This window comes from Formica exsecta, unplaced genomic scaffold (genome assembly GCF_003651465.1).
Source record: "Formica exsecta isolate Colony F162 unplaced genomic scaffold, ASM365146v1 scaffold25, whole genome shotgun sequence".
NCBI lineage: Eukaryota > Metazoa > Arthropoda > Insecta > Hymenoptera > Formicidae > Formica > Formica exsecta.
In genome coordinates this window covers 195,492-216,449 of record NW_021849774.1, presented here as the reverse complement: position 1 = coordinate 216,449, position 20,958 = coordinate 195,492, and the positions used below count along the sequence as shown (strand labels likewise).

The following is a 20,958-nucleotide window of genomic DNA, read 5'->3' as shown; positions in this document are numbered from 1 at the left end:
TATTGAAAAATATTATTATATTATATTATTTGAATAAAATGAGTGATATAAATATAATTCTTGAATTGATTTTTTCGATATTGTTTCCTCACTCACATATTTCTCGGGGGACAAGTTTCTCAAAAACTCATGAATAATAGCCGTCTTCGAGGTACCAATTTCCCCAACCAATAATACCGGTCTCTGTAGATTGCTCATGAGATTCACGAACCATGTGATACGCAGAGTGTCGATCGTTTGCACTAGGATATCCGAAAAGATTTTTTGTCTATCATGAAGATATGTTGGTACCAACCATTTCCACGCCATCCAAACTTTTCTCTTGATATCCAATATATAATCGTACATAGTTGGGAATGATACGGGTATATATCCTGGCGTAACACACATATGCACAAACATGCGCATTTATTTTGTAAATTCAAAGATAATACAAAAAAGATGCATGTACCAAAAACAAAGATTGAAATGTAATAATTAATTTATTATATTTTTTATCATATTTGTTATCTTTGTTTCGTAATTTTGATTAAACTTACTAATGGTTGCCAGCTTGGCAGATGTATCTTGGACTTGTATAAGTCCAGAAATCTTCTTCATGTATTCATCAAATTTGAGGCGCTCGTTATCTACAATAGACGCGCCGAATGACCAATAGCACGCTTGAATATACATCGCTTCCAGGAGTTCCTCTTTTGCCATCAGCGAACTGTCTTCTTCCTCTTGACTGATTTCCGTAGATTTTTTATTCGCCGATTCGTCTTTTAGCGACAACAAGCCATCAAACATGTAGCAGAGTTGAATTACCTTGAAAAACCGAAGCAAAAATACCATTTATACCATCCATATAGAATGAAAAAAATGGATATATATAATAAACAGTGAATTCTAAAACAAGTTTCATCTTTTCTTCGCTTTTTGCAAATCTAACAGAACAAATTCACTCATTGTGATTGCCCGCAAATACGGATTAATCAATAGTCGATTAGCGAGTCTAGTTACCATATTGAGGTCAGTTTGTGGTATGATCATCCGAAGCGGTTCGACCGCTTGAAGACCTAACATTCCTTGGATAATGAGTTTGAGTGAGCCGTGCACGTATTTCTCGCACATTCCGCGAAAAAAATCTTGGTCTGTTTTGCTCTTGGCTTCTATCCACTTGTCCATGTATGGTTGATAGCCTAAGTTCTTCGGATCAACGTAAACCATACCTGCTCTCGACACTGTCGCAGGTGAGGCGTATTGCAAGTCGCCTACCTTGAGCATAGAAAGCAAATAATTATCCAAATAAAAATGCTTAGATCATATAATTCTATTTTTAGATTTATTATATGTATTTAATAAAAATAATTAAAAATAAATAATTATATCTATAGTTACTTAGAAAAGAAATAGAAAACATAATTTTTTATTCTCGCAATAATTTATTTCAAAATTAACTTAATATTAAATTACGATTAAAAATCACACTATTGTTTTTATATAAAAATTTTCATATAAAAATAATCGTAAAAATAATTATGCATATAATAATTGTGCATGCTATCAGATAAATTTTTTCAAACTTAAAATTATCTTACAACATAGTCGATATCTGCGTTAAGTTACCTCGAAGAGCAGACTGCAATGATCCTGCATTTTGATCCTCTCTTGATTAGCCAGAGTCAGCAACTTGTTGTCATCCATAACCGAGTTCATGTTTTCGACCCATAATGCATCGACGTCGCCGTCGAAAAATATGTATTTGCGTTCGTCCTTGCCGGAATCTAAAGGTCGGTTGATTTCACGAAAGATGCTGCTCAAGAGGCCGTCCGTCCAATCACGCGTCGTAGACTCCAACATTCCATACAATTCAATGACGGTGCAAGCCTTGATCAATTTGTAAAACATGATGATTTAAAAAACAATACAAATTGATTATATATATTATCATTACAATTAATTGTCACTTACCTTGGGATTCAGAATATACAGTTTCGTAGGTTTACCGAGATGCGTCTGTGCCCTGCATAGTGTTTCGATTATTACCGTTTTACCACCGCCGGTAGGGCCGATAAGCATCGTCGAATGTCTGGTCATCATCACTTCGTATAATTGAATGACTTTATCAACCTAATTGCGATTATTAGTTTAATTTATTAATTTAAAAAATTGCACTAAAAAATTGTATTTTCTCTATTGTGATAGTAAAATATATGCAAACATAAAAACATGGAAAATATCATTTACCTGGTCTGGTAAGACGATGTATCCGTGCTCTTGCAGTACTGTCTCAACCGCCTCGTTAAAGTTCGGGTAATGCACTCTGGGACAATCCAAATCCGGAAAGAGATCCTTAATCAAACCCAAAAAGAGCTGCACGTCATCGTATACGAACTTAGGTAAATTCATGTCTCTGAGAGCTCTCATCAGCACGACGTTCTCGGGCAAGTCACTGGAAGTTCTTTTCAACTGGCCGGCCATGTTGAGGACGGATTTGAGGGCTCTCAAGCCGAAATCGTAATGCGTTTGTTTGCTCAGCTGTTTGCTCGCGAGCTTATAGAGAACCGTCATTTTCTTGGCGAGCTGCTTCGCCGTCAGAAAACCGGCGCTGAAAAGCTTGATTTGGCAGATCAATTCGTTGTCCGGCACTATGCAGACGACCGGTCTGAAGAGAGCCTTGACAGACTCCGGCAGCTCCGTACGACCAGCATATCCTGGATTCATGGTGATGAAAATTCCCACTTTCGAGTCCAGCACAATGTCTTGGCCTTCAAACTTTCGGAGAACATTGTATTTTATAATAGAAACGTAGTAGAAACGCAGAACAGAAATTTATATTTATATTTATATATATTGATATAATAAAAAATTAAGAAATTAATATAATTAAGTTGTAAATATATATTTAAAAGGCTGAGGATAAAATTAACGAATTTAAATAAAATTTTTGCGTAGGAAGTAAAAATGGAATTTTTGAAATAATCGCGAATTATATAACTTGATTATTTTCGAATAATATTAGAGCAACTACAGTGCTTCTTAGAACGGTTCTCTTTCTTAAAATTATTTTACTAATTTACAAACGACTTTTTTATAATTACGACTTAGGTCTGTATTATTCTCGGCACTTCACGCTTTCAATATCCATGTGAGTGTACCGTAAATCTTTGAGCTTTAACTTGTAGCGCCGAGCGTATAGTTTGCAACTGGGTCGAAATAACTGAGAGAACGGAGCTATCAATACGATTGAATTCGTCGAAGCAACCCCATGCCCCGCACTGAGCCAGACCACCTAGAGTCTTGCCGATCGCGATATAATCCATTCCTTCTCCGCAATTAGTAACAACACATAAGAGACCCAGAGCTTTCGCTAAATCCTTGACTGTCTCAGTCTTGCCGGTTCCAGCAGGACCTAAGAGTTAAAAATCAAGATACTTATTGGCACGAAACTATGTATTTAAAAAATGCATAAAATGCAATTCAAAAGTATTGAACTTGTGCTAAAATTTTTGAAAATTGTCCTATGCTTTATTTGCCCTTTTTTTATTTTTGTATTTGTTAACCATGATCCTAAATTTATTTTTTTCTATCTCGATAAATTTGGTTATGTTTAGAATAAATAAAAAGCTATTATATTTGGCTTATGCTCGAGAAATTCGCAATTGCGTGCGCTTCACGTACCCGCTGGAGCACCGCCTAAGTGCATCGAGAGAGCTTGCGTAATCGTGAGATATATCCTGTCTGTCAGAGGCGTAATGACCAATCTGCCATTTAGGCCCATGTACTCGTAACCGTATTCGAAAGTGCTTGTGCATTGGTTTATCCATAGATTATCCAGATCATGAACCCAGTAAAATCTGCACGTATAACAAAAATAATTATATTACAAAACCATCGCGTAAAAAATTATGTTTCGATCAAATATTTATTAATAAAGAATGTAACATGTATTTATATTAATCTTTAATAATCTTTATTTAAAATTTAATATATTCATATGATGAGCGGAGACTACAATTATTTTACTACAAAACGATAACTACCTTAATTGGCTTTCCCATTCAAATTCCGTGGGATTTATAATGCTGTCCCTAACAAAGATCTCGATAATGTCACGAATGTGCACGTCGATAGTTAAAACCATGTCAATCTTCTTTCTATCGTTGCTCGTAAGTATATCACTGCCCATCAGTGTCACCACTTCGTTTAATTGATCGTTGAGTTGTTGTAAATACTATATATAAAAAAGAAATATATTCTTTTGTTCAAACGTACAAAAATTTCACTTACAAATTTTTTATATTACCTCCTTCATAGCACGTTTATTCCCTTGGGATATCTTATCGAAAACATTTTCGACCTCTGCGGTCCACCATATCTGATTGGCCGTGAGAACCATCATTCCTTGAAACTCAAGTATCCATTTCGTTCTTGGTTTTCGTATCTGCGTTTATGATTATATAGTTATCGTTTTTATCATTAAAAAAAAATTGTAAGAATTATAACATAATTTATCAAGAAGTTTTAGGAGTTTTCAATTAGTGTTATCACACTTTCTCTATATAAATATAACTTTTTCCGTATAATACATTAAAGATTAACAGCAAAGAATATGATTGTATAATTATAAATATGTTTAACAAAATAATATTTTACTAAGAAAAAAACCTGTGCTAATAAATAAAAATAATGTGCAATAATTTAACATAAACCTTGCCGTAATTGTAGACCGCTTTCTTTGTCAAATATCGATTTGATCTCTTCATTTCCTCGAGAACAAGACCCATCCAGATTTCAATGGTATGCTCCGTAGCTACGGGATTCCTAAATTCCATAATTTCCCTCTCGCAAGATACAAGAGCCGTCACTATCAATCTGTCTGTGTTGTCAGGCACCAGTTTGAACTTATCGAGATTATCGAACATCTTTCCAACGTGCTCCTGGATGATAGTAGGGTTACTGCTACCGAGAATGCTCAGCAGTTCATCGTCGCTAATAAAGTTGAATCTCGGGAATATAACGCGTTTATTGCGCAGGTATTCCGTGAGGGACTTTTGGCATTTCTCGAGGGCCGCTATCATGGCTTCGAATTCATCTTTTCGGCCTAAACACAGTTATAGATACATATCAGTTTAGTACATAATCTATCTAATTTTTTAAAATTTATGTTAATTTTATATAATTAATTTGCGTGAACGTGCATAAATTTCATAAATACCATAAATCGTGCAGCATTCCAAGACATTGCGTCTCTTCGAGGTATCATTCATGATTTTCTTGAAGGCTTGATCAATGTCATCAAATCTTTTTGTTTCATCCGGTAGTTGAAGCCGGATGTCGCCGCCCACAAAGATGCCCTCAAGATATAACCACTTTCGCTGCAGTTCCACCCACACCTCCAGAACTTCGGAGATCGTATGCATCGTGCGTTCCCATTTCTGAACGACGTTGAGAAACGGTCCAATAAATTGCGAAGCCACCATGCTGTGCACGGTCAGCATGTTGTCCTCGAGTACCAGATTCAATTCGTCGAGAGATCCAAGAATAAAGCCACGATCTTCCGTACCTGATAAATGTAATCAACGATCGTACGACTTGGTGCGCTTTATATTTGTAGTTATAATAATATATAATTTATTTGTAATTATTAGGTGTACAACTTTGCTTCCGCCGTTTTCCTATAGATGGCTTTAGCGGTAAGTAGTGGTCGAAATAAATAGATCATAGACGTCATGCAATAAACTTGGGCATCTGTCAACATAACTCCATAGAAACATTAGTCGATTTGTGTCTGGATCATAAAGTTATTCTCGATTGAAAATGTCAGTTTACGAGCCAAATTCTCGTCATTTGCGGGAGGTTTTAATTTTCTGCTTCAATATGAAGAAATCTGCGGCTGAGACTCATCGAATGCTCTCAAATACTTATGGTGAGGCCGCTATTAGTGAAAGAACGTCTCGTGACTGGACAATACTTTGAATCATAAATGTATAACCAGTTTTTTACAATAAAGCCTCGAATCTCGGAAAAAACGGCGGAAACAAAGTTGTACACCTAATATATAAAATAATATATAATAATTGTGAACATAAAAAGTTTCTTTTCTAAATAACTGAAATACCTTTATAATGTTTCACGACGTTGAATTCCATAGACTTCCATACTTCCGCTAATTCTTTTACGCCTCTTTCTATCGCAAGCTCCTTCACGGCATGCATCACAATATCTTGGGCGATGTCTTGGTACTTTCCTAGCTCCATAGCGAACATATTTTCTAAGGTAAATCTGGAATAATCCGATAATTGTATTTGTATTTTTATATATTTAATTAACGTGACTTAAAAACCTTACCCATCTATCGTCAAACATTTTCGTTGCGTCATTTTTGTATTAAAAAATGTCTATATATTATTAATTATACTTTTAAAAATTAATTATCAAACTTATGCACCCGCGAATAAGTTTACACTGGTCATTAATAATCGATTATGTCACGAGGATCTATAAAAAAGCAAACACGTATCATCCAAGAAGTTATGAAATAATATATGCAATATATCAGTTCACATTTATCAGAAAAATTAGGCAGTTTCCTCGCAATACCTATTTTAAAAGAACATACATCTTTAAAAAATAGCATTAATTATATACATAAATATTTTAAAAAACGTAGATATAGAATACATACGGATATATACATACAAAATTCATAAATATTACAATAAATTGCACACATCACATTGTAATAAATACATAATACATACATATATTAAATAAATATTTAAATATAATAAAAAATACAAAAATGCACTCTCAATTATTAATCGCTACATATTTGCATATGTAAGTAATACAATAATCATTCATATTCGTAACTAATATTTTGTAATTAAGATCACACTCTATCAAGCTGTCCGTTTAAATCCACACTATAATTAAAGTACTCGCTTAATTATTCATCATTCGCACACCTGTACGGATCCATATCAAAATATTGTCCGGTTCTTCCCATCAGCTCTTGCCAGTGTCTCTCGCGCATTGCCTCGTTCTTTAGCTCGATGAAGAGCGGCACTGAGTTTTTGAAGTTTTTCATATTGGCGTCCAGGGCGCGACCGACGTTCATATCCCTGATGGATTTCGGCAGTCGTCGGAGTTCCCTCATGAAGTGTTCCATACCCTCGATAAGCTGCTGGGGATTCAAGTTCACCCAGAGAGTCTTCGCCCAGACCTCTCGCTCGTGTCTCTGTTGTTTGTAGAGATCATACAGCTTCTCCATGCTCTCGTAATCTGCCTTGATTTTCAGGAAAGCTGAGTAATCGGTAGGCGACAGATCGAACAGAGTTTCATACTTTATTAGGTTCAAGCGTCTTTCCTCGTATTTGTTGATCAGTTTGCCATATTCCTATAAATAAACGAAAAGAAAGTAAATGACTGGCAATTGTGACTTTGTTCTCATTAAAAGGATGTTATTTAATCATTTAAAAAATTTAGAAAAGACGAGAATTTCTAATGACAATACTTTTCAAAAGAGTAAATTGTATTTTTTTTTTAAACGTACATCCATTTTCTTCAGTCCAAGCTCCAGGTCATCCCCGGTGCTTCCGGGACCATGCGTCTCAAAATCTTTGGCGAATTTCACAGTTTCATCTAAGAACTGCCGGATTTCATCTTGGATTAATTCGGCAAATTTTTCGATGGTACTTTCCAGGGTCGAAGCCCTATAGAACGCTCCGAGATATAAGGATTCCCAATTGCGTTGTAACTCATACGCCATCGCTTCGTCCGACGGAGAGAACTCAATCGCATGAGTGCGCATTGTTTGAAAACATTCCTGATAAGACAGATATTGCACTTCAGCTTGTATCGCCATATTTCTTACGTCGGTGATCGCCTGCATGATCGACATGAAACGATCTAATCCGGTGACCACCAGCTCGATCTCGCCGCGAAAGATCACGATCTGAGTTTTCAACTGATTCATAGCCTGCACAGTGTCGGACAGAAGATAATTCCCTAAAACTTGTTTCCACTCCTTTGCTTGACCTTCGATGCTTGATAAGAGCGGTATCAAATTGAGCCTTTGAAAAGAAAAAAAGTCTAAATTAAAACAGAAATCTACGAAAGAAAAAATACATAATAATTTAAGAAACTACATTCAAGTACAAATTTAATTACACATTTTGAAAAAAAGAAGTATAAATCAAAATAATCCATTGTTTATCACAAAATAAATTTTTCAAAAAATTTTTAATAATAAATATATAAAAGGAGGAAAATGTTAAATGTAAAAGTTTTTGTGTATCGAAAGAACTATCTAACTGGTCAACTAGATTTTGGGCCCAGTAAGGCCCAAGTCGATTTTTTCAAGTAGGGACCCACATATTTTTTATCACGGATTTAGGTTCAGGACACGTTTTTACATCTGACTAGCCGACATTTGGGTTCGAGGCCTCATTGGGCCAAAGATCTGGTCTATCTTGCGATCCAAAATCTAATTTTGCTTTCTTTTAAGCAGAAAACCGTTCTAGACATCGACACGTGACGAAAAATAGGAATTTTTATTGAAAAACTTGATTTGGACCTCATTGGGTTTAAAAAGGGCCTCGGACCCAAATGTTTATCCGCTATATCAGATGTAAAAACGTGTCCTGAATCTAAATCCATGATAAAAAATATGGGTCTACTTACTTGAAAAAATTGACTTGGGCTTTAGTAGGCCCAAACTAGACTCCGAGTCCAAAATCTATTTGATCAGTCAGATAGCTCTTTTGATACCCAAAAACTTTTATGTTTAAGAATTTTAAGAAATTAAGGCTCTCGAGTGACATCACAAATTTCAAATATTCGCGGGCTAGTAAGAGCCAGACGCGGATGGTAGTGCGTCAGTTTCATAGAAAAATTTATCTTTTTATGAAACTGATTATGTGCACAGGGCCCGAAATTTACTTGGTCCTATACCAAGATTTTAAAATTAATTTCAATTCGAGATTTATAATAACCCCTCTTTACCCCCCTGAAGAGACGAAGCCGAGATATAGGACCAAGTAAATTTCGTGCCCTGTGCACATAATCAGTTTCATAGAAAAACTTATTTTTCTATGAAACTGACTACCGCGTCTGGCTCTTACTAGTCCGCGATTATTTAAAATTTGTGATAAAATTTCACATTTTTATAGAATAGCGATATAAATCGTTAATACCGCTTTACCGTACACTGCTTATGTCGAAATAGAACGACATATCTTCGACTTCCTCCAGAATGCCTTCGTAAAACGTGAATTTTTCGTCGTATTGTATAAGCGTGGGTTTCGTCGCCGCGAATTTCTCACAAGCGAGATTCTTATCAAACGACCATAAATTACTGTATTTCTTCCATCTATACAAATATCGCCAGCATTCCACCGAGATTCTGTACACCGTGTCCTGAACTACTTTTATGAGTTCATTAATTATCTGTGAATATTTAGAATACGTTTTAAATTAAAACAAAAATAAACACTATATTATACTTATATGTAATTATTTATTTAAACGTTTACTCTCCTATATTAATATAAAGCATATTTATAGCATTCAAGCTCATAAACTTTACTCAACTCGGACACTCATTACATCTTCGAAGAAACTAAAAAGAACAAAATTCTCCGAAAGTTCTTTTCTTTGTGGTTTACACTCCAAACAAGTTCCATTCATCCATCTCGGGAATCCTTTTAATCTTTCCAGTAGATCTCGCACGTCTTGACAAATGATGTTGTAGATCTCTCCGGGTGACGGGCGTAATACTACTTCGGATGCTATTAATATCGCCTCTACTTGGAAGATTGGCTTAGTGTTGTTTAATATTTTGTTCAGAACCTCCATATTTCTTACCATGCACCTAAAAGATAGAAGATGTCTCAATAAAATAATGGTGTACTTATTATCATAATGAATTTATTGCTTACATACACACATTAATAAGAGAGATAACGTACATTATAAAGGCAGCAAAGATTTTTTTCTCATATTTTTCATACAAGAGCTGCATGGCTGGGCTTTTTCCGGTGGAAGTACCTAGCACCAAACTTTCCAGTTTTACAAGCATCGGATTGATTGACTGGTAAGCCTTTAACATCGACGATACCAGTTCGGATCTTCGATTTTTTATTTCCATAAAGTAGGTCTACAAAGAGAAAAGAAATTTGATGTTGTAACCAACAAATATAATATTTGTAAACAGAAAAAATATCTATTACTTATAAATTACAATTATTTCTGATATTATAAGTCACATTATTTATTCTTGATAACCTATAACATCGACGATACCTTGATATTCATAAATATTAAAAATTTTATTTTCTTATTATTATTGTACAAATCGATATATTTATATTAAACATTTGACAAAAATTTAATCCAAAAAATATTTAATTTTCATTTTCAAGAAAGAATATAATTCTATTGATTTATATTAGAATATAATATACAAGAAAAAAATCGTTTAAGAAAAATAAAATTTTTTTATAGTAAACTATACTTTGCACGGCAAGAGAATCTCTGATTCAGCGACTTCTTTCTTCGTAGAGAACAGATGATATGATTCCAGCTCAGAATTGATTCGATTGTCAAGCTCTTTCTTTATCTGTTCGACTTGGTTGATGGTGGAATTCAAGTTCTTCAATATTCTATTACAGTCCGCCGCGTAATCCGAGATGGTCAAAGAGTTCCAATTAAATCGCGTCACGCCAGGCTGAATGTGCTTCTCGACATCCTGCAGAGTTTGCTTCAGTAACTGCACGTCCGCTTTGTCCAATGTTTCCAAGATATCATTGTATTGATTGATCATCTTCCCAATGGCGTCGAGGTCTGTTCTCAACCGATTCTTCTGAATGCCAACGTCTCTGACGGTCGCGGGCAACTCGAAGCCCAGCTGTTCCATCAATTCCGCCTCTCTGATCACTTCGAAGACTTCCCAGTCGAAGTTGACTTGAAACCGTAGCTGGCACTCCAGCAGAATGGCACCGCTCATGAACTCCTTCCAGGTAATCTTCGCACGGGTGTTGTGTCTGTCGGAGGACACAGTGGAGCTTTTGCCTGCTTCTTTCAACGACGATACTCTGGCGTCGATCTTCCCTTCCGGACGCGGCTGAATCATAGAGATAATTCTAGAGCTCGTGATACTTTCGATTTCTGCGCTAGGCTTCGATATTATAAGGCCGTCATGTCTCACTAGAGATTCATGTGGAGTCGACAAATTAGAACCCACGTTTTTATTCTTTGTCTTTGACATTACATGGACTGGTTGAAGATCCTTCGTGGCTGATTGGTCATCCGGGAAAGTCAGAGTAGCCGGAGGATCCCGTTCGATGCGCACCATCCTCAATATGCTCTTTTTCATGATAGTAGTTACTGTCAGTAAGGCCTTCTCAAGCCACGTATTAAACTTCGCTTCCTCGAACTCTTTCAATTGCTTCGCGAGATCAAAGTACTGGCTGAACGCGAGAAGCTTCAGCTCGTTGTGCTTCAGTACGCGTACTTCCTGAAAGATCAGCACCGACCTACGCAATTTGTGAAATAGCTGTCTCACCCAGAAGATTGCTCCCGCCATCGGCGGATGATACGTCAGCAATGGCGGATGCCGTTTGCCGCGGTGATATATGTTTTCCACGATGTTAATCTCTTTGCTAAACTGCTGCATAATCACGTCAAATTTGCGTAGCAGCAAACTTTGAATGGCGGCACGGGTCTTTATATTCTTAAACTTGAGCAACATCTCTAGCGCGGTCTCAGAGCTGATCAATACCGTGAAGCATTCGTCGATGTAGAACTTGGCTTGATCTTCCAGATATGTCACTTGTTCGTAGAACCACGCGGTCATGGCCTCCCAGTTCTCCTTGTTGAACACGTTGAAGATGTCGAAGTCAGCTTCCTCGATCGGCATCACCAAGGCGTCCACTCGCTTCACTACAGCATCGATCTGCGCCGGATCGTTTATGATAGATTTGAGATCGGGTCCAAAGATGTTGTAAAAATCTTGCAGTACGTCAGCAATTTTGTACAGGTCGCTGCACACCTCGGCGATGTACTCCGTGTCTTGGAAGAGACGTTTCTGATCGAATTCCCAACGAATTCCCTTTCCCGATATCTCGATATCCAGTCGAGTCTTCAAATACGATCGTTTCCACTGTCTCAGCATTGCGCTGCCTGCGCTCGACTTTTGTAGAATTTCTTCCAGAGGCTTCTTGAATAATAAAATGATAGCCAGATTACGCCTGACATTTTCGCAGAGTTGCCATGATATCCGGTCCATTAGCAGCATCATTTTCTCCTCGCGGCAGTAATAACTAGATAATATCCAGAGCATTCGCAACCCTTCCATCAACGAAGGTATGCACTCTGCTATAGATTCGAACGAATCCGACTCGGCAATCAACTGCGATTTTAATAAAAATATATACAGTCAATAAATATTATTAAAATATTTGCCTAAATTCTTTAAGAGTATATTCTCTTTTTGATCCATTTTTGGAATAAAATTTTAATTTACTTTTTTAATAAACATTCAATATTTGTCATTTGAATTTTCTGATATTGTTAAACTTGAAATTTTAAAATTCTATTATTTTTAAAATTAAACATAAAGTAAAAATTAATTGATAATCTTTATTTCTAAAACTCAATTAGCAAAAAAACTTTTTCTTTATATTTTTAATTTGAAAACTAGAAATGTCTGAATGTTTTTCAAAAAATTCCAAATTTGATCTAAAAGTATATCTTGTCAAGTCTTTTGTCTTGTCGACAAAATTTGTCCGAGAATTTTAATAACATTTTATTATTATAAATTAGAGTTTGCTCGTGATATTACCTTGAAATATCTCATGAGAGTTTGAATAAACTTATTGTTGTCCCTAGCTTCGATGTAATGCTTCCATAGTTCCGTTTGAAAATATTGAAAACTCGAGGCAATCGGCGAGCGTATTTGTTCGAGAAGAGCGAGGATTCTTTTAACGACGGGCATTTTCAACTGTTCAACCAACATCGTAAATCCGGTCTCACAATCTTGCCAGTATTGATACACTGCTATTGGTCCTTTCTCCGGAATCGCTTTGTTTATATATGATTTCATTACCTACGTGATAATAAAACAAAATACATTAATACCACAATGTTTGAAAATTGATTTAGAATCATTCACAGGTAAATAATTAGTTATTTTTAAATATATTGACAATAATAAATGTTTTTTTAACCTGTGTAGTTATTTTTAAATATATTTAATTATTTGGTCAACATTTCAGGGCATCGTATATTGAAAGTAATTCAAAATTGTAGAGAGATTACACGAAAAGTACGAGAAAAATAATAAAATACTCACCTTCTGTATATGTTTTTCCCACGACATAATTACTTCTTCCATTTGTTCGACAATATCCTTATTTTTCAGCAACATATCGTCTGTTATCGCAGGATCGTTGAGCTCTGGAATTTTTGGCATCGTCAGCAAGATATCGCCTTCGATATGCTCCAACGTCCTGCGTCGTCAAAATACAAAGTACAAAAGTTAGTAAAAGAAGAGGAAATTTGCTCTTGAAAATATATAATAGATGCAATTTTTGAATTAAAATAATACTAACCATTCCGCGCTCTCTATCATATCGTCGAGATAATGTAAAATATCTTCCTTGATTTTCTCGATCATTGGCTGTTTTCTCATTTCGCTCAAACTGACCGATCTGCTGGGCCGTGATACCGATATAGATAAATCGGATCTTTTGTTTCTCAAACTTGGTCTTAGCATTCTATCTCTTTCATCCTGTGAGATTGTTTCTTCATCGTTCCCCTTTCTTCTTGCAGGCAAGACTCGTTTGGATATTAATACGGATGGTGCCATAAAGGCGGATGGTCGTTTCAGCATCGGCATCTTCAGAAAAAATTAAAATATTGAAATTAATTCGCTATAAATAGTTTATGATTATTGATTTGAATTTTAATGAGATATGCTAGAAATAGACAACTGTATTTGTATAAACGAAATTTAAAATTGTATAGTGTAAATATAGTGTGTGTCTGTGTGTATTATAAGTTACTTTATATATATATATAGATTCTATATAATATAATTTTTTAAATAGATAATATTTTACATACTCAAGTTTTGATATTTGATAGCGCGATTTTTTAATACTCACCGCTTCGACGTCCACCTTTTTTCTTTTTCCATCATCAGCCTGCAATGGCTCGCAAGAATCCGGTCCTCTGAATTGATTCTCCACCAATGGCTTAAATACCTAATGTTTCATTTGTCACATATTATTGAATTGCATATATCAGCTTTATATCCTTTAATACATACATTAACATAAGACACACATATAACATAATAAATAAAAAATTTAGTTTGGAATTTAAGACCCAAAAATTGTTATGTTTTTATTAAAGCAAAAATAATTTTCAAGGTTTCGCAAATAATATATCGAGAAAATCTAAAATTTATCTTTAGAAAAGAGACAGATATTTAAATATGCAACACTACAATTTGATTTATGTGATACAATACGTATCGGAATATGGATTGTAAGGGATGAAAGAATCAATGGCATACAATCGACCGGTAAAAAGACCATTACTGAAATCAATTGCGATTAGATTAAACAATACTTACATTAACCAATATTTTATTCAAGGAAGCCAGGAATCTGCTATCGAGTGAGCCGACCATCACATAATTCGTGATCTCATTAAGGCACTCTTCGTAAGTATCGAAAGAAGGTATACCCTCATCACTGGAGCGCATGAAGTAGAAGAACGTGATGTCCTGCAGGTCAGTTCTATTGCCGTCTATCTGACCGCATATCATGTGAAGTGCCGGTATCTGACAAACTTTCTCCACCAATTTCTGCAATTGCCACAAATAACATCTTTTTCTTATAATCGATTTCACTCAACATCAATTTGCTTTTTTTAACCGTGGTTTGATTGATTGTTCATCTCTTTTTAGAACTAGGAAAAGACAAGAAAACTAAGATTAATTGATATTGATGAAATTAATTCAAGCTAAAATTAATCATCATTGAACGATTTTCTCTTTCTTGATGAAAATCTTATTTATTTTTTCATTTGTGGAATTAAATGAATTGACTAAGATATAAAATTATGCTAAAAAATTCATTATGAAATAATAGAATTAATTAAATGTTTTTCGATTAGAGAATTAATAAGACTTTATTTAATAAAGTCAACCTTAGTTAGAATATATTTATCTTCTTCTCCGGGCGGTGGTGCAAAAGCGGAACTATCTGAAAATATAAATTATTATTATTATTTTACTATCATTTTAAAGCAAATCTATATTTATAGACACAACATAGTTTACCAAAAACACTTTTCAAATCTTCTTTCTTTCTAGAATAAGTAGAAAGATCACCGCTACCATTCTGTTCAACTTCGTCTTCATCTTCTTCTTCTTCTTCCTCGGTAGATTCTGGTATACTAGGAGTATGTAAGGTACTGGTGCTCATTGCTATACGACTAGCAACCGAACTCACTTTACCAGTCATGGCTTTGCCTTTTTTAACTCTTTTGGTAAATTTCTTATCTTTTTTCTTCTTATCATCATCATATTTCTCTACTTTTCCTAATGTTGTTAAAAAATATTGTCAAACAAATGCTTTTTTCTCCGATTAAAACATTCATCAAAAACATCAAACAGTATATCAATTCTAATATTGTTTTTACCTTAAAATCTCTACAAAGGAAGGAAAAATGAAGAGAGATAGAAATTAATATAAGAAGTAAAAAAAAAAATAAAATATTACATGCTTGCTTTATGCATGTTGCAACAAGATATCGTTTATATATAAATGTAAAAATAATATGTGATTTTCAAGTGCAGAACTCAATCATTATCGAGTATAACAGAACAGAACTCTTTGTCGATTACTCTACTGCTACATATTTTGCATGATTAAATGTATGTACTAACTTATGAATACAATATTAAAAATTGTGCAGCTATGAGAAACATTATACGCACAATACAATTTTTAAGAGATGCTACGCAATGTTAAAGATCGCGAGATTTTACCAGGAGCACTTTTTGTTAATCTGTGCGTTCTGCTCTTCAAGGTAAATGCTGTCAATGCTGTTATTTTTGCACGCTGACCTAAAGTTACAATTGTCGTATATCGAAATTACATTATATGCTATCATAACATTTCTTATTAACTGCTAAATATAGTTACACTTTAAGAGGTGTTTCAGATTTAGGAGATTGATAACAAAATTTATGGTAAAAAAGATAGATCCGATAGACTTGACACATCCCTTTAAAATTCTAGCCTCCATATAAAAGCGCGTTTAGAGCTTACTTTCCTCCCACACTGGGACTTCCTCCTGAACTACTTCACTAACGTAAGTTTTGTAGAAGAAGATCAGTTTTTTCTCCAGATCCGTCACTCCGTACAAATCTAATATAAGAAAGTTAAGTAGCTTGTCCTCGAAGTACCGATTATTCGCCTAATAATCAAAAATAATTATATATAATCTTGACTAATCTTTAAATTATTTATTAAAAAAGATTAATTACATTAATAAAATCGTCAAAAAGATGTTCCCGATCTGTCAGCCCAAGAAACTTCAATACCCTATCGCGAATCCATCTTATTCTAATTAAATCAAATAACGTCATTTAATAAATTAAAAAGATAGTTTCAAATGATGTTGATGAAGAAAGAGATGTCAATATGTCACTATTAATTAGCATCTACCGATAATCCATGTGCGCGATGAACGGTTTATCCTGGTCATCTTTGTCGGTTGAACTTTTTTCTTCATCTTCTTTTCTTTCATCTTTTTTATAATCATCATTCTCCATATTATCAATGAATTCTAAAATTTCTATACTTTGCTAATATTATTTTCCCTCAAGCAATTAATTCATTTTTTTTTTAATAAAGTTTATAATGTAGAGAGAATAACCTTTTATGTTTCACTTCAAAATAATATATACAAGATCGTACTTCACACAATTTATTTCCTCTGTATCCTATATGCGTAATATTTCATTTTATTTCCTTAAAGTTTATCTTTTATAAGAAGATTAATACTATTTTATTTATGCAACCGATTAAAGATAGAGAAATCGTCACTGTAAATAATTATATTACAGAATGTGATACACATACACTCAGACTTGATTGAATCGCGTTTTCGAGAAATATCGGATAGTGAATAAGTTTGACGCCGTTGTCATGGTGAAACGCTTTCTCGGTGTAAAAGTAGGATATATAGGGTAAGCGAGCGTTTATTGATTACACAATGAAATTTAAAGATATATTTAAAAATAATACAATGTCGCATTTTCTGGATTAAATGAGATATACAAAAAATATTCATAACGCTACGTACGTCTCTTGCATACATATCAAATGCACACATTGTTACACATATACATATAATCCCTCTCCTCCATACATGAGCAAGTATAAAACATTATTAACATTTATCGAAGCCTATTGTATCGCGATTAAGTCAGTAATAAAATCCATTTTACAACTTCTGTAATATCTTAACTATATGTTACCATTAAAAAATATATATTTGAGCGTGAAAAAAATAGTTACACGCTATAGGGGTCATTATACCATTATTCTTTTATCATATTACCATCAAATAAATCTAATCTTGTGGTTAATACGCACTATATAAATTAATATGACTTTAAATGTGTGCATATTTACTAATTATTTACTTTAATCATTTATTTATTTTTGACCCGTTATTTAAATGTGATATTAAATCAAGCTTATTCCTACTTTATATACCGATTATCAATATTAAAAAATATGTCGTTATGTCATTCTTTAAATAATACAGACATAAACAGCTGAGTTCATTTTCTCTCATATTCAATTAATTTTAATCTTTAATTATTTCTTCTAATTGTAATTTTATAAAAGATAAAGAACTCTAATTATATTATAATTAATTAACAATGATAAAACCGATCCGCCAAGAAAGATAATTATTTCTAATCTTTCACATTCTTTTCAAATATCTTTTAAGTGTCTTTCGAGTTCTCATGCTGTTCGGGGCTCAAAGTTTCATTTTTCGGGGCTCTGTTCGTTAATTGCGAGCTGCTAGATTCTTTCTTGCCGCCTTCATCGGTATGTTCGTCGATTAATCCTCCAAGAATTGCCTGAACATACTCCTCACGGCCTTCGTTGGTATCAAAAGAGAAACCAAGAGAAGGAACAAATTCGGTTTCGACGATGGTCTTCACAGATTCCGTTGTCATTGTCGTAGTCGATTCCTGCATCATCGTCGTCGATGTTCCCGTTGTAGAGGACGCTAAACTTATCTTTTCAGCATCGCTGATTACATGTTTGCTCTCTTCTATAGGCAAACCAGTCTCAAAGTCTAAACTCCTCTGTACTTGTGGCAAATCGAAGACGAGTGGTCCACGGATCGAATTATCACGATATAGAGGCTGCCCAAAGTTTTCCGTCAATTGTTCCAAGATTTCCTGCTTCTGAAGCGGTCGAGTTTTGTTTTCTGCTTTCGATTGACTCGTCTTCTGTTTTGTTGCATTATTATTAGAATTTATTCTAGAGGAAACATCAGGAAGCGGCTTGATAGGAATATTAATAGGTGCCCTCAAAGTGTCTTCAAGAAAAGATATTTTGGAATCTGCATTTTTTCCGATTGGTAATCTGGGTTCCAACAGTGAACTAGTCGTAACGAGTGATGGTTCATTGAAATTCAGTTTGGCAATATCGACGGGTGTTTTTAACGTATCGAAGGCAGACACTTTGGGCTTTGCGTTCTTAAACGACGTTCTGGCTTGCGAACGAATCAATAGCGGACTCGTCGTAGCATCTGATTGTTCATCGAGATCTAGATTAAACGAATTCCTCAGCTCGGCGCTACGTAGATCTTTCGCCGAGAATGGCCGCGGCAATCGATCCAGTTTTAACAATTCAGCCATCAACTGGAGAAGATTGAGCATACTCACATTTGAATTTGATTGCTTGAATTGACCGATTGTATCATCGACAACAACGGGAAAACTGTTATCTTTATTGTTCAGAGACGCGTGACTAGTATCGTGAAACTTCGAAATGTCAGCGACCTCGTCCTTCGATTCGATCGACCTGATAATCTCGAAGTCATCTAGTTCGTCTTTTGGAACAGAAGCCGATTGTTGGTGCTGTCCAATCAATCGACTGATAAAATCGTCAGGGGTTGTTTCCAAGTCTTCGTCTCTCTTGACTGTGAAGGATATCTCGTACGGAGAATTGTGTTTATCAATCGTCTCCTCGATCTGCTTCAAAGATTCTGGATGGATCGAGCGCGATAGACTACTCTCTGTCGCGTTCTTCTTTGTTTTCTCTTCAGAAACGTTGATCTCTAGTACACTTTTCGGTATAACCGTCTTCAAGTTTGATCTCTCTACATCGACATTACTACTGATAGTGATCGGAGATTGCGTAGTAGAAGTCAAAGATTCATCCAATATAAATGTTGCCGAATTTCCTTGTATGCTCGTACTACTTGAAGAGATCAAACGTTCTGGAATCCTCGGGGTTGCTTTTGTGCCGATCGAGATTGTTCTCGCTTCTACACTCGGCGTGGAGATAGCAACTTTTGGAGCAATAACTGCAGAGTTTGTCTCGCAATGTTTCCCTTGTTCATCGGATGTTGAAGAGTAGCATGGCAATCTGGAATTTGCTCTTGAATCCAGTTGAGCCTTGACAGCGTCCCTAATAGTAAACTGAAATCCTGTATTATACTGTATTAAGGTCTCTATCTCGCTGTTATTATTCTTCGGGGTCGTTGAGAAGTTCTGCATCTTTTGCGAATCTATGTTTTCTGTGCGATCAGAATGTATTGCGTACGCGTGTTCGTTCGGCGGAACGAAATCACCAAAACCGTCGTTGTAATCAACTATCGGCGGAACGATGTTAGTCACGGGAACGTCAACGATCGCTCGATCGTGTGATGGAACGAGCCACGGAATGGACGTGGGCACTTCAGCGACAGGTTGAACAGTTAAATGAATCCCTAAATTAGTCGTCTGCGACAAATCGTCTGTGTAATCAACCAGCGACTGCTCCTCAACATTGAATATCGGCGATCGATTTTGATTGATCACAATTGGTGTGTCAGAAAATCTCGGAATCTCGGTGTTCGTTGATCCAGGATTCCAAGAAGTTTTGGAACTTTCGTCGATGGTTGTATAATGCGTCTCTTCGGGAACGTTGATAAAGAAGCTTGCCGCTGGAGGTCTCAAAAATCGCGCTGGTTGAGGAATCTCGAAACTGAAATTTAATCTAGATATGGAATTGTCATTGGAATTGGAAATTGATCTAGTCGACGACGTGTTTTGGTCGACGGTTATATAGCTGTCATTAGATGAAGAACGAACGATATCACTGTGAATGTCAACAACGCTTTTTCTAGTGGTACTTATCGTAGGTTTTGCAGTTGCCGAAATGGTTGATGCTTGCGCAACATCAACATTTTGTTGCCAATTTCTCAGCAACGGAGTCGTTTTGTCGCCGAAGCTTCTTGTGTACGTCGTCTCCTCGAAACTCTTCGTTGTCAAACTCGTGATATCTTCCTCTGTCGATTGATCATATTTCGTCTCATTGAAAATATCCGACTTTTTCGGAGTCTGCGACAAGTTCACATCTTCTTCTTTCTCGTACAATCCCAAAAAATGATTTGGAATTGATTGCGGTAGAATAGAAGTTAACCGAATACCTCTATTTCTTCGTGATAAGTGCTATTATCTTTGGCTAACTCGTGTTATTAATTGTAGATTGATGCCAACATTATTTTAAAATAAACCGTGTCCACGTGTACACAATATTTCTTTTTTGAGAGAAGTTCAAAATTTTCGGACCAAAAAAGATCGATATCGGGACAACAATCGAGTCGTTATAGACTTTTTCTATACGGAGCATCTGCTTCGGTAAATGCAGCATTGCATTC

At 35.3% G+C, this 20,958-nt stretch overlaps 1 protein-coding gene across 1 annotated transcript in view; it reads right to left on the bottom strand.

The window, feature by feature from the left end:
* LOC115236488 (dynein heavy chain 10, axonemal) overlaps window positions 1-16,837 on the bottom strand; it is a 27,745-nt gene extending 10,908 nt beyond the window's left edge. The window contains exons 1-30 of the mRNA XM_029808976.1: window positions 16,731-16,837; window positions 16,550-16,628; window positions 16,332-16,479; window positions 16,049-16,150; window positions 15,338-15,598; window positions 15,205-15,260; window positions 14,627-14,860; window positions 14,154-14,252; window positions 13,599-13,885; window positions 13,340-13,496; window positions 12,830-13,093; window positions 10,502-12,397; window positions 9,957-10,144; window positions 9,580-9,859; window positions 9,191-9,435; window positions 7,541-8,060; window positions 6,954-7,384; window positions 6,104-6,267; window positions 5,201-5,548; window positions 4,695-5,086; window positions 4,289-4,426; window positions 4,026-4,216; window positions 3,676-3,839; window positions 3,141-3,394; window positions 2,230-2,757; window positions 1,954-2,112; window positions 1,609-1,869; window positions 1,003-1,257; window positions 540-807; window positions 97-374 (exon numbers count right to left, since the gene is read on the bottom strand). Of these exons, the coding sequence (XP_029664836.1) occupies window positions 97-374; window positions 540-807; window positions 1,003-1,257; window positions 1,609-1,869; window positions 1,954-2,112; window positions 2,230-2,757; window positions 3,141-3,394; window positions 3,676-3,839; window positions 4,026-4,216; window positions 4,289-4,426; window positions 4,695-5,086; window positions 5,201-5,548; window positions 6,104-6,267; window positions 6,954-7,384; window positions 7,541-8,060; window positions 9,191-9,435; window positions 9,580-9,859; window positions 9,957-10,144; window positions 10,502-12,397; window positions 12,830-13,093; window positions 13,340-13,496; window positions 13,599-13,885; window positions 14,154-14,252; window positions 14,627-14,860; window positions 15,205-15,260; window positions 15,338-15,598; window positions 16,049-16,150; window positions 16,332-16,479; window positions 16,550-16,628; window positions 16,731-16,837 (8,754 nt within the window). The remainder of the gene's footprint in view (window positions 1-96; window positions 375-539; window positions 808-1,002; window positions 1,258-1,608; window positions 1,870-1,953; window positions 2,113-2,229; window positions 2,758-3,140; window positions 3,395-3,675; window positions 3,840-4,025; window positions 4,217-4,288; window positions 4,427-4,694; window positions 5,087-5,200; window positions 5,549-6,103; window positions 6,268-6,953; window positions 7,385-7,540; window positions 8,061-9,190; window positions 9,436-9,579; window positions 9,860-9,956; window positions 10,145-10,501; window positions 12,398-12,829; window positions 13,094-13,339; window positions 13,497-13,598; window positions 13,886-14,153; window positions 14,253-14,626; window positions 14,861-15,204; window positions 15,261-15,337; window positions 15,599-16,048; window positions 16,151-16,331; window positions 16,480-16,549; window positions 16,629-16,730) is intronic.
* Window positions 16,838-20,958: the final 4,121 nt, after the last annotated feature.